Genomic DNA, 12,585 nt, shown 5'->3' on the forward strand with positions numbered 1-12,585 from the left:
ACATCACAGCTTGTTAGTATGAATGTAGTAAATCCCAACTTAAACTAACCAAGCAAGTACTAGCATACACTGTAGCTGTAAAGTATTTTACTCCACAAGGATGAAATAATAAAAATATTCTTAATTCTGGTACTGTTACTACTACTATTACTATTTTAATAATAATAATAATAATAATAATAATAATAATAATAATAATAATAATAATAATAATAATAATAATAATAATAATAATAATAATAATGTAATATTCACTGTCGCTATTCTTGTGCTGAAGCATGTTTAATCTGTGTTTGGTTCCCCGTCAATACATTTTCTCCAATCCAAGCAATATTCTGTACTTTATTTCTTCAGATATCATATATTTTTCCGCAAACAATTATCTCCTATGGTAACTTGCTTAACTTTCGATTTCATTTATTTTGTTCTCACTACCAGACCAGTAATATTCACTTAGGTTTATTTTAAATATGTTGTTTAATCGCATGTAATATGCATTCTGCTGTTTTATATATTTATTATCTAACGAACAATTCTCATCTTTTTATTCTTGAAAAAAATAATATTGTATCATATCTGCTGGAATGTGTGATTTTTTGATGCAAATCTTGTTCGGTAACACAGCAACACATACACACATAACGCAAACACACGTGTCTACCGTATTGATTTTCGAATTAGTAGTGGTTTTACTCTCGCTAATAGAAGACGCTATGATTTCGAGAATGTGGTTTTAATTGAAAGCCACACAGATCATGTCTTCAGTGACCTTCTAACTAAAAGCTAAATACCATAGAAATTACCTTTATGACGTAAACCTTGCATACGTGTGAACTTCTCTACAATTGAAATGAGAGTTCTGGTTGTAATTTTTGATTTAGTCTGTGGTGGATTATATTTTGAATCTTTATACAATAGTTTTGTCGAATACTTGATTCTGGAGTACGAAGGCCTAAGAATAGAGCGTTCACTTCTAGTTTAATCATGTGACACTGTATTGCTGGATTTTCCCGGAGTTCTCCAATTTTCTTCCACATTCTCATTTATTTTATGGGCTTACTTTTGTAAAATTTACAAAGAAATATCTATTCTCATTTCAAAAGAGGAATATACGAATAAGTAATAAAAATATATGCTGATCTTCCCTCTTACTGAGTTCCTAGTGGCTAAGCGGTTAGCGTATGCACCTTTGGCTTGGTAGATCCGATAGAAGCTCACGTGGTTCGGATCCCAAATTAAGCTGTAGCTCCATATCTCATATAGCTTCGCTATTAAAAGGGCTACACTCCAAAACAAAGCAAATCTTTCACTTTATTTCAATTTATTTTCATTATTTCAATTTATTATACCTTAAGCTCGGAACAAACCAAAGCAATAAATTCATTATCTTAATAAATTAAAATGACATACTTGATCGATACTGGTCTGTATACCTACTTTTGGGCCACCCTGTATTAATTGTATTACTTACGTTAGTGATATAGGTAATTGGAACCTAGGTTTGCACCAGAAGTTATAAATCCTTAGTGAAGTTTATGAAAGCAGAAGAAGATGAATTGAACGTTTTGTAGTCAATTACAATTTTTCTTATTTGTTTTTTATATCCTTGATTGTTTTATCCTTCGCGTTACAAAACGGGAGAAAATCATTGTACACTATTACTTTTCTTTGTCGTTGTAATAGGACAAAAATAATCACCTATTTCTCAAGTAGAAGTGATATTTTTATGTAATTTAATAATTTGTATATAATTTAGTCAAATGCATATGGAAACAAAAATGTATGTTACGCAATGGCCATTTCGACTGTTAAAATATCACACAACGGAAGAGTTAAGCTTTATAAGGTGCTGTTAGTGGTGACAATAGTGGAAGTTCTTCTTGCTGTTAGTTTAGTGGCAATTGCTTTTCAAATCTACCAGAATATTAAACGAAGCATGCATAAAACAGATAAAAAGTATATCAACCCCATTGTTCTAGCTCTGTCCACGGTTGGTATAGGATTGCTTGTTACTACTTCATGTGGGTTGAAGATTCTCTTCGATTATAGGCTACCTGAAACGAGGTAGGTTTTTAGAGTCATAGTTAATGTTTTGCGATGGCATTTAGTATCTCCCCAAATTCATCATCGAATCCGGAGACGATACTGTGACTTATAGTAAGCTGTTGTAAACGTCCTCGCTTATGCGTATACCCACCATTACTGACGCGCCTGTTCACTACGGACCCCCTCGCTGTGCTTCTGCCCTGACTCGGTTAGAGAGTTAAGTTTAGAGTTGTCCCTCCACTTTTTATAAAAATTAGTAAAATTTACAGGAGAAATGAGGTAAGAAATAATGATTTGGAGTTTTTATGTGATGTTTAGGTGCGTAAATGTGGCAGTAAAGTTATGTTTAATAAGATAAAATATATACAGAAGTGGATACTATTTGACGCAGAAGGTTTTGATGATTCAGCAGCATGTTAGTTGTATTGGATGCCGAATCGGTGCGTTGAATCGTTGATTGTGATATTTCCGCGTTGAGTTCTACAGAATTATATAAGAATAATGAAGATAATTTATTAAATTTTTATGGGAACCACGGACTACTGAACTTAAGTAATAATTGAAACTTCTATGAGAACTGTTTCCAGTCACTGTTCTAGTCTAACTAAAGTCTGACCGGGTAACCTAACCTAACAATTTTTTAATGTTTTAACTGCTTTTTTGTAGGTTTGAAACTGGAGGGGTAACTCTAAACTTAAGCCTGGTTAGATAGCATTCGTGCTTTTTAGTGGCCACCTCTTACAAAATGCACTGCAGTTTTTATGCCATACATCCACGCTTTATACTCATCACAATTACACACAACGAATCGTAATCACTACTAAGTGAGCTAGAGTCACTACCAAGAGATTTGGAGGAGAAACTAAATAATACCCAAGTTTTGTATCGGTTGATTCTTTTGATTCCGTCTGGTATTACCGAATAATACAGAAAATTTTAGCCATTGGATTGGCAAACAGGGATTATTTCACAGGATTTTATCCTCTTGCGAGGAGTGTTCTTCATAGGCACGAACGTTGCATCCTGGTTGCCTTTATCCTAAGATTGTTATATAATTTTAGGTATTTCGATAATTGCGGTTGTTCTTGGTTATGAGAAAGACGATTTATCCCGAAAGGAATTTCAATACACCGATTAGCGGGTTAGAGTAGTGGGAAAATATTGGTAACCGCTATTGAATACTATCGGAGATTTGCCCGGGTGAATTTCGCAGCTCCGGGGAGAAATCCCTGGACCATCCCCTGAAATCAGAACTGTTGAGAAGAACCCGAATTGAGATATGTTTTCTTCGGTGTTGCCTTATCAATTGACCTACCAGTTTTCTGGCTTCAGAGTAGCCTTAGTTCTTATGCCGCAACTCACCAAAAGGATTTTCTCTCTATATTTATGTCTACTAGTGCTTAGTTCGGGTTAAGTTCCAAAGCTGGTTATCCGTTTCTAGCAAAGTTTTGAAATTTTACCCGGAAGAAATGGACAATTTGCTCGTGTGTGTGCTTAATAAATGTATGGAAAGCGGAAATTATGTTTATTTTTCTTTATAAGCGGTTATAAACTTGGAACTTCTTGGCAATCGGAGGAAACTACTTCGCGGAAGGTTACCGCATCGTTGGATTGTGGGAAAGTAACCAGCACTTGTATTTTGAACATTGCTGCAGGTGTACAGAGATGGTCCATTGGGTATCCTTACACAGAGACGATAAATTACGTTCTATTAATTTTAACAAAATGGATCAAAACTTCCCTAACACTAAAGTAACCCAAGGGCGCCGATTTCTCTATAAATTTGGGGGGCATTCAGATGCCGAAGGTACCGTAGATGCGGGCTACTTGGACCCAATTTTGCAACAAATTCGTTCTTTCGGCCTATTTTCATCCACGAAAACTCAAAAGTTATTGTCATAATCCATATTAAGTGGAACTACAGGCTTTATTGCACATATCGAGGACAGTTTTAGTTACATATATTGAAAACAAATCACAGGCGATTATTGTAAAAAATGGATCCAAGTACGACTCGCGTTCGGGCTACTTGAACCCACCTCCATATTTTCCTACAGAAAACCATTGAAATCTGCTCTGAGACTAAGTAGGACGTAGGTGTTCCAAGAACAACACTTTTTATTTACTGCAAACCACAAAGAGAACATGTTAAGAGATACTATCAAATATAATGATTGTAATAGCTGATTACGTTTTCTTCTGCAGCTGCACGAGGCCTATCTATATTAGCAGCGAATCTTGTCGTTGACTGGAGGTGCATTTTCTAAAATAACTTCACTCAATCTCGACTGGGAAGATTGTCTTAGAAAGCAATGACAGTTCTCCCATGCATAGCAAAATAGGACTTCACAATAAATCTGAAATCTAGTTAATTAACGAGGAATCCGAAATCACAAACTTTATCAAGATGACTAGCGAAGGCTAATTCTTCTTCTTCAGTGAACACTTTCAGATGGCCCGGATTCTGCCTTGACCTATTCTTTAATCTTCTTTCTATGGTGGAACGACTTATTTTGAAGTGAGCTTCTGTTTCTTAATCTCGACATTTTCCCCGACTGAATTGCTGGTAAACATTCTTCAAGCTGTTATGAAAAATCAGCATATTTTCGATCTGCAGGCAATCTTTTATATTGATGTACCATTTTGTACCGGTATCCTTAAGGAAACAATGAAAAGTCCTTACTTGTGTGACACGTGACAACAAACCTTTATTTTTCATTGATAAAGATAACAAAAGATGTGGGACAAAATATCCATGTTTTCCAGGTCATATGTACGCACTTCATATACTGTATAATGCAATTACGCACACATCTTATTGTATATGAGAAAGTTTACCATGTCAGTTTCATTAACCTATATGTAACTACTTATGTGTTTACTTAGCATTGGTTTCACTTCCTTGCAAATAGTGTCCACACATAAAAGTTTGGCGCTCAATAAATACACTCTTTTCGTCAACGACCTTTTTCACCAATGCTGCTCAATCGTAGCCTACCACAGAACTAGTTTCAATGTGTGTACGTCTGCATTATGATCCCATCTAACGGATCTAACTCTGAACTCACTCATTATTGCATTGCATATGGGACTTCAAACGAGTTTTTGGTATGGGTCCAAGTAGCCCCTTAAGGGTCCAAGTAGCCCGCAATTACTATATATATGTGAGGATTTTTAGACAAATTGCACTCAAATTATGCCAAATATTGTATATTCATAAATACAATAGGAGGCTCACATGAGCTTTGGGGGGGCCAGGATCGACGCCCTTGAATTAACCCTCTCCTCCCCTACCTTACTCTGCCCTACCCTGTCTTACTCTATTACACTATTTTAAAGAGGTCCTGAACATTGATGATTTTTAAATTTCCGTAGCTGTTATTATGATTTTAGCGGAAAATCAGGCAGACGACCAACTTCCGAATAAATGCCCTTAGTTCAAATTAGTGCACCTTACCAAACGTTTTATCAACTCAAAACCATTACCTATTTTATATAAGTTTTAAAAAGGGAAGTTTTGCATCTTTAATTGGCTAGGCGTTTTTGTAGCAATCTTCATTTCGTCCAATGGAAGAGCTCTCACTAGCAAGCGAACTGGAACTAGGCCAACAAAAATTAGCTCCATTTTTGTGCAATTGATGGTCACGTATTATTTGTCAAGATGACCTGATCTTGGGTATTGGACATTCTTATTTCACTAATTGCTATTTAGTGCGTGAAATCAATCATCCGTATTGTGAAGGGTGTATCCTTCCGATAAGTTTTCGGCACATTCTTGTAGAATGTCCAAAATGCCCGGACTTCAGAAAACGTCCAGGACTGCCTAAAATTCTTAATCACGTTTTGGTGGATAGTGCAAACTTCAGTGACCATATTTTGACTTTTATTCATGAGATTGGAATTAATATGTTCTGAGGTGTGTCGTGTGTGTGTGTGTGTGTGTGTGTGTGTTGCTATATTTCTCTTTTTTGAGTTATTGTTATATATTTTGTTAATTGCTCTTTTAGCATTTTCTAAAAAAAAACACAGGTTTCTGTAAATTTTATTTTGAATTTTTAATGTGCAGCGTGCGTTAGCTATTGCCCTTATCGTGTGGGGACAAAGCCTCGTTGCTGACGTCTTTATTATACTGTAATCATTCATTCTGATTTATACTTTCAGTCTGCCTATACTTGTGGAATTCGATAACTAAGTCAAAACATTATTATTTAAAAGTCGGCTTTGCATTCCATCCAGGGGCGGATCCAAGGGGGGCGATCGGGGCGATCGCCCCCCCCCCAGAAGAGGAAACTTTCTTATTTTATATATATAAATAAAACCCATCCCAAAGTTTGGAGCCCTTAAAAGTAGCAATATGACAACCCATCGCCCCCCCCCCAGAAGTCAGACCTGGATCCGCCCCTAATTCCATCCTCCTGGATGCTTTAAGTATCAATACATTAGGCACACTAACATGCCCTGTAATACGGTATGCAGTGTTTTTTTGTGAACTGCTGCAAGGTAAATCATGATGCGATTCCCTGTACAGCGACCAAGTCGTATTGTGTTGACTGTAAGGAGGATCAAGCTCTCATTGCTGGTCTAGTAGCTAGTGTGAGAGCCTTTGGTACACGTGGTACAGGGTTCAATTCCTGATGAGAGGGTATTACGTGAACACGTTAAGGTAATCTGGATTCTACTTTAAACTATAAATCCACGTCTCATTTGGCTTCCTCTCTGAAAATAGATGCTAAACTTCAACAACAAACATATAAGGATTGATCATTCCATTTGGTCCAGAGACTTTCCAGTCTTTCAAAAGGAGAAACGCACCCAAGAGCTCATGGTTGTTTGAAAAAATTTCTGCTACTAGTATAAAACATTGTATCAAGGATTCCATTCCAATTAAACATCCTGTTCCGTTCCTGTATGTGTTATCCACTTCCTGGAAATCTATTTTACCACAGAGAACTGACGTTTCCGCCCAGATAAAATTTTCTAAATGTAAGGAGAGAATTGGGGGAGAGAAAGGGGTATATGCTGTAATGTTCATTTCTTAATATATGGCATGAACTGTAGACCTAAATTACTGACAAATAGTGTTCATAAACTCTTCTTTCCTTTCACTTTGCGAAGCAAAGGAGAAATATTTCTACGTTACTCCAAAACACAGCTTCGTTCCAAGCCCAAATTTGAATGGACGTCATCATCCTATATAGTCGAACGCAAAGAACGGAAAATGCATTTTGTTACAATGTTACACTTTCTGGACATCAGAGGAAAAATTCATTTTGAAGCAAGCATATAGGTTCTATAGGGGATGATAATTGATTATATATGTGTGTAAAACAGTGTTTGTGCCAAAAGGGGTTAATAAAGCTGCTTTCTTTGAAATCTGGCTCCTTACTTAAGGTATTATCCTAGTATTTGCCTGGCATATTTTGAGGGAAGTTAAAGAAATCTTCAGTCAGGACGGTTGGCCCTATTACCCTGAGTGCAATACGGGATTTTATGACTATTATATAGGAATTACCCACTTTTTTGTTACTATTCAAAATTGTCTACTTCCTCCTTTTAGAAATCGAAACGTAAGCGAGTACCAAGAACAAATTGTGTCCCACGAAACAAGTATGTCCTTTGTGTAACACGAAAACTTTATGGTTTCACTCCAAATGTGTACAGCGGGGGACACTTCTAAATGGTACACCTTAGCCGTAAATCTCCATATGGCTGTACCATTTAGAAGTGTCCCCCGCTGTACAATAGAACACGAACGCTTAAGTAGCTTTAAATGCACGGTACGTACGAGAGAAATAGGGCTTTAAATATACGTATAAAATTTAATAAACCCAATTTTGTCCAATAACACCCAATTTTGCTCCATAAAATCCAATTTTACTCAATAAAACCTACTGGTTAACTAGGTTTTTCGATACCTGGCAGAGAGCAATGAAAACTTTTGGAAAACTCTTTTTCTTGTCGGTTGGACACAAGATCAGGTGTTGCTATCTCCAATATTAAATATATACCATTAGCTAAAATACTCTTCCTTTGTACGTGAGACACGGATCCGGAGATCCGGAAGACACAAAATCTCAAGAGCACTTGATGGATCATCATCAATTTTGGCCAGGAGTTAAAGGGCCTTATGCAGTGTCGTTTTGACGCGTGATACTAAAGAGTTCGACTAACATATGTTTCCTGCAGTAGTCATGGCTTTAGTATGACGCTAATCATACGTCAAAACGACTCTGCATAAGGCGGAAAGAGTCAAAAGTTAGTAATCGAGTTCGTTGATGGAGGCGATTCATCTAGTTGATTCAAAAGATATGGAGAATCAAAATTTGGTTCCCTGTGTATTTCTCTAAGACTAACTACGAATATCATCCTTGCACGATAGATTTCCTGAAGTGTTGTTGAGATATACGCAGAATAGTATAGGTAATGCTCAGAATGCAAAAATACTAATCTGTCCATAAAATGCAACGCCAAAATAAAGCTAAATAACATTTCATAAATCCCAAAGCTTAAAATGTTTTCTAATATCAATTATTTATTCAACTTAAAGTATACTTATTTTAATTTGATGTAAAAAGTTATTTTTGAGCCTAGGCTTAATTAAATTTAGCTTGGGACAGTACCGTGTCGTGGAAAATCAGCGCCCGGGGCGAAACTGTACGACGGCGCAACCTCCGTATATATGAGTGAGGTCGACAAACCAGCCGCAAAGCGCAATAATAATAATAATAATAATAATAATAATAATAATAATAATAATAATAATAATAATAATAATAATAATAATAATAATAATAAACCCTGCTTTTTCCTTGATTTTGAGCACGTTTCTCTTTTTCTCCCGAATTTTGCGCCGCTTACTTCGGTGTCCGGGGCTGTCGCATCGCTCGCCTCCTCCCACGGCACGGCCCTCGCTTGGAAAGAAGTTTGGGTTACTAAAAAGTAAACCAAACTCCCTCACGCAGTACGCACGTGACCCTACTACTTGTTTTATCATGATTGATTGTGAACCTTTTATGTGGGCATGGAAATGAATAATTACATTTCCCGAACAATCGTATTGTCTGAAAAAGAAATAGCAAAAACAAAATACCGTAAATATGCGCGTAATCTTCGCCCTCGCATAATTTTCGCATCCCAATTTTTAAGGGCATTTTCTGTATATTTTATTTTCCTCGCGTAATTTGCGCACGCGGAAACTTTTTGTGAAACAGCATTTTTCCAGGAATCAATTACGGTAGCTAATGAACAATTGGCAACGCAGCAAAGCCATTGTTGTAAGGTAAAAAACCACAAGACTTCTTAATCAATTTTTTAATGTTATTTTTCTACAAATTTAGAATTACTGTAGTTGTTTGTTGTCAATTCTTGCTACAAAGAAAATGTGTACCGGTATTTTCGTGTTATTTTGACTGGGGAAAAAATTAGATGATGTTCACTGATGTGGCTAATTTTTCCCCCGCATAATTTACGCACCCTTGTTTTAAAACAATTTTTTTCGTCTAAAAAAGTGCGAAAATTACGCGAGTAAATACGGTAAGCGTTACTATAATGCCCACTGCAGACATTTTCTGATGTAATTACTACAAATACTAGATTAAACTTTGATTGAATGACAAAAGGCTTCGAGAGTAAAATCTCTTGAGTTTCTAATCATAGAGATAATATTCCATCCATACTTGAAAAGTATCGTTCAATACTCGTATGTTTAAAATACCCCTATGAATATTAGATACATACATCTAAAATTCATATTAAACGCCAATACACCTGTAACATAATGAACGTAGCTACTATGTTTACCCACTGTTATGCTATTGATGAGGATTTAATATTTGATTTGTAGTATACGTGATCGCTAAATTAAATTGTACTGATCAATCAAACAAACAAAACATACCAATTTCGCTATGTGATTCAATTAGCTGAAATATGTATGCAAATGTTGGTTAAATATATAAATAAACATGCGTAGGAATTGTTTATCTAGGAAAGAAAAGCAATTATCGTGTTGACTTTTCCACTTCAGAGTTGTAATTTCCAAAATATTCATAGATACATATGTATTGTAGAATTAAATTCTTTTTACTTGTCTGTTTGACGATATGAAGACCAGTAATTAAACGTAGAGAAGTCTCGTGTGAAGGAAAATTAAATCTACCCCACATTTCCTTGAAGAATCAATAGGTCACATATAATTAGAACGAGAAGATGAAAGAGATCCCATTTATAATTCCTGTCTCTAAATTTTAGAATAATAAATTCGTAAGATACAGAGGTACCTCGACTTAAGACGTTAGTTCATTCCAAAAGGTTACTCAGATCTTGAAAATCCCATATCAAATAATAAAGACTGCATGAATGCGTTCTACGCAGTGACGCAACTAGGCTAGCTGACGCTCGGGACAAGAATTCGCCTTAGCGCCTCTCCCCGCTGACCAACTAAACCAAAACGCTCCCCGACTACACCTGTTATTGGCATCACACAGTAATTTTCCTATTCCATATTTTTCTTCAAATGGTGAACCTTGATTTCAAAATTGTAGTACATAATTTAATTGTTAATACAAGATAAAACGCCAAACTAATTAGTATTTGATTGCCAAATAATCTGAGAGTAGTATACTCGATATACTCTTATAGTCGTACTTAATAACTGCAAATCACAATGTTTTGGGAATTATATCGCATATGTGTAGAATGAATCAAGTCTGTTGCTTTAGAACAGAATATTTAATTATGAGAAACAGCCAAGCTGTTGTCTCGAGTATTATACTCGGACATTTTAGAAATCTCTTAAATCGATGTAAGTTAAATGAAAATACAAAAAGCTGGAGCTAAAAATCTATTCTCAGAAGATAGCTTTGAAGCTAACTTACACTCTATGGATATGATCCTAGAGTTGGTGAGTCGTTGTTGTCCTGTTTAGTTTCTGAGGTATGATCCTAAGTTTACTAAAACTCATTTCCTTGCCTTATAGTGAAAATAAATATTTGCCCAGTTTTGCGCCCCCCAATTCGATGCCCAGGACACAAGCCCTGTTTGTCCCCTTATTTACGTTACTACTGGTTCTACGTCGTATCTTTAATACTAATATGTAAATGCTATAACTTCATTTTTTTTTTATCTTCCTGTCTTTGTTATATGTGTGTGTCCATAATCTTTTTATAAAATATATCTTTTTTTCTATTTCCAGAATCAACATAAGAAAAGCTGTAACGCCCTGGTTGGTGATAGGATTTGTGATGGGTATTTTGTCTCTTAGCCTTGCCTTTATATGCACCAGATATGCCAAGTTTTTGGAAGACACAGTGAGAATTTCAATGTTGCACGGTATAACTCGATATCTAAATGAAGTCTCGTGGAAAGTGGCACTGGACAACATGCAGGTCAATTTTCAGTGTTGTGGCATCCAAAGTCCTGACGATTGGTATATGTCCGGGTGGATTGATATGAGACACTTAAAAAGAAATAACGCTATTTTGAAAAAGTAAATATTTTTTTGTTTTTATATTTATATCTTCTTTAAGGCTTGTTAGACACATTCAAACTTCTCTATCAAATGTTGTGTCTATGGGATATATTAGATGGCTTGTGATCTAAACGGGTGAAGCAATGCTTTAACGCGACGTTGCCTTATGGTAAAAAGACGTGGCTAAACAGGTGTATTAGAGTGCAGGCAGGTAATAGATACATTTCGTTCCCTGTTTTAACAAGATAAACCAAACGAAACACACGCCGCTCTCATTTTTTAACAACGTAAGGCCGTATGCAGACTACGCGACTTTATGTGTCGAAGGCGCGCAACAGGTTGTGTCGTCGCGTCGCTGATATTCGACACACGTGTCGCGGAAATGTAACACCTTTTAGTCAGAACAAGGGGACAATGCACTTTATATAGCTTGTATGCAATTGCCGTAATACTAAACAACCTGTTATATTCTTTAACGATAAAGTGCAAGCACATCAATAAGGAGTACGTATGTAGCCTGGAGTTGGCGGTCCCCCTTGACCCGCGAACTAAATCCGGGGCCTAGTCAGTATGGGCATTATGCAGAGTCGTTTTGAAGCATGATTAGTGCCATACTAAAGAGTTCTACTAACATATGTTTCCTGCAGTAGCCAGGAACTTAGTATGACACTAATCACATTTCAAAACGACTCTGCATAAGGCGGTATATTACTAAATCCGCCTCTGACTCCATAAGGTACCTTCATGCCTCGCGGCCTCTCCTTATAAATTTCATTATGGGGTACCAAGAGGCATCAGCGTTATGCCTAATTGCTTATAAAACCTTTTTTATATATTTTTTCGTACAGTATACATATTAAATATACAGAACATATAAAAAATAACGAAATATTATAAAATTACACATTGGCCTCGGGGATCGCAGTTTGTGATGTGTAAAATATATTTGTGAAAATCTGGTCATTTGTGCTTTTTTTTTTTTTTTTTTTTTTTTTTTTTTTTAAGAGTCTAATTTGAAATAATAAAGTAAAGCGATAAACAACATAGTTTTATGTTGCAATTTCCACCAA

The 12,585-nt window shown here is 36.0% G+C and overlaps 1 protein-coding gene across 1 annotated transcript in view; it reads left to right on the plus strand.

Moving 5' to 3' along the window:
* Positions 1-1,575: 1,575 nt before the first annotated feature.
* LOC145688912 (peripherin-2-like) overlaps positions 1,576-12,585 on the plus strand; it is a 97,126-nt gene continuing 86,116 nt past the window's right edge. The window contains exons 1-2 of the mRNA XM_081763080.1: positions 1,576-2,064; positions 11,240-11,533. Coding sequence (XP_081619206.1) covers positions 1,793-2,064; positions 11,240-11,533 — 566 coding nt within the window. The 5' untranslated portion in view covers positions 1,576-1,792. The remainder of the gene's footprint in view (positions 2,065-11,239; positions 11,534-12,585) is intronic.

Source organism: Thermobia domestica, chromosome 7 (assembly GCF_964235325.1).
Source record: "Thermobia domestica chromosome 7, izTheDome1.hap1.1, whole genome shotgun sequence".
Taxonomy (NCBI): domain Eukaryota; kingdom Metazoa; phylum Arthropoda; class Insecta; order Zygentoma; family Lepismatidae; genus Thermobia; species Thermobia domestica.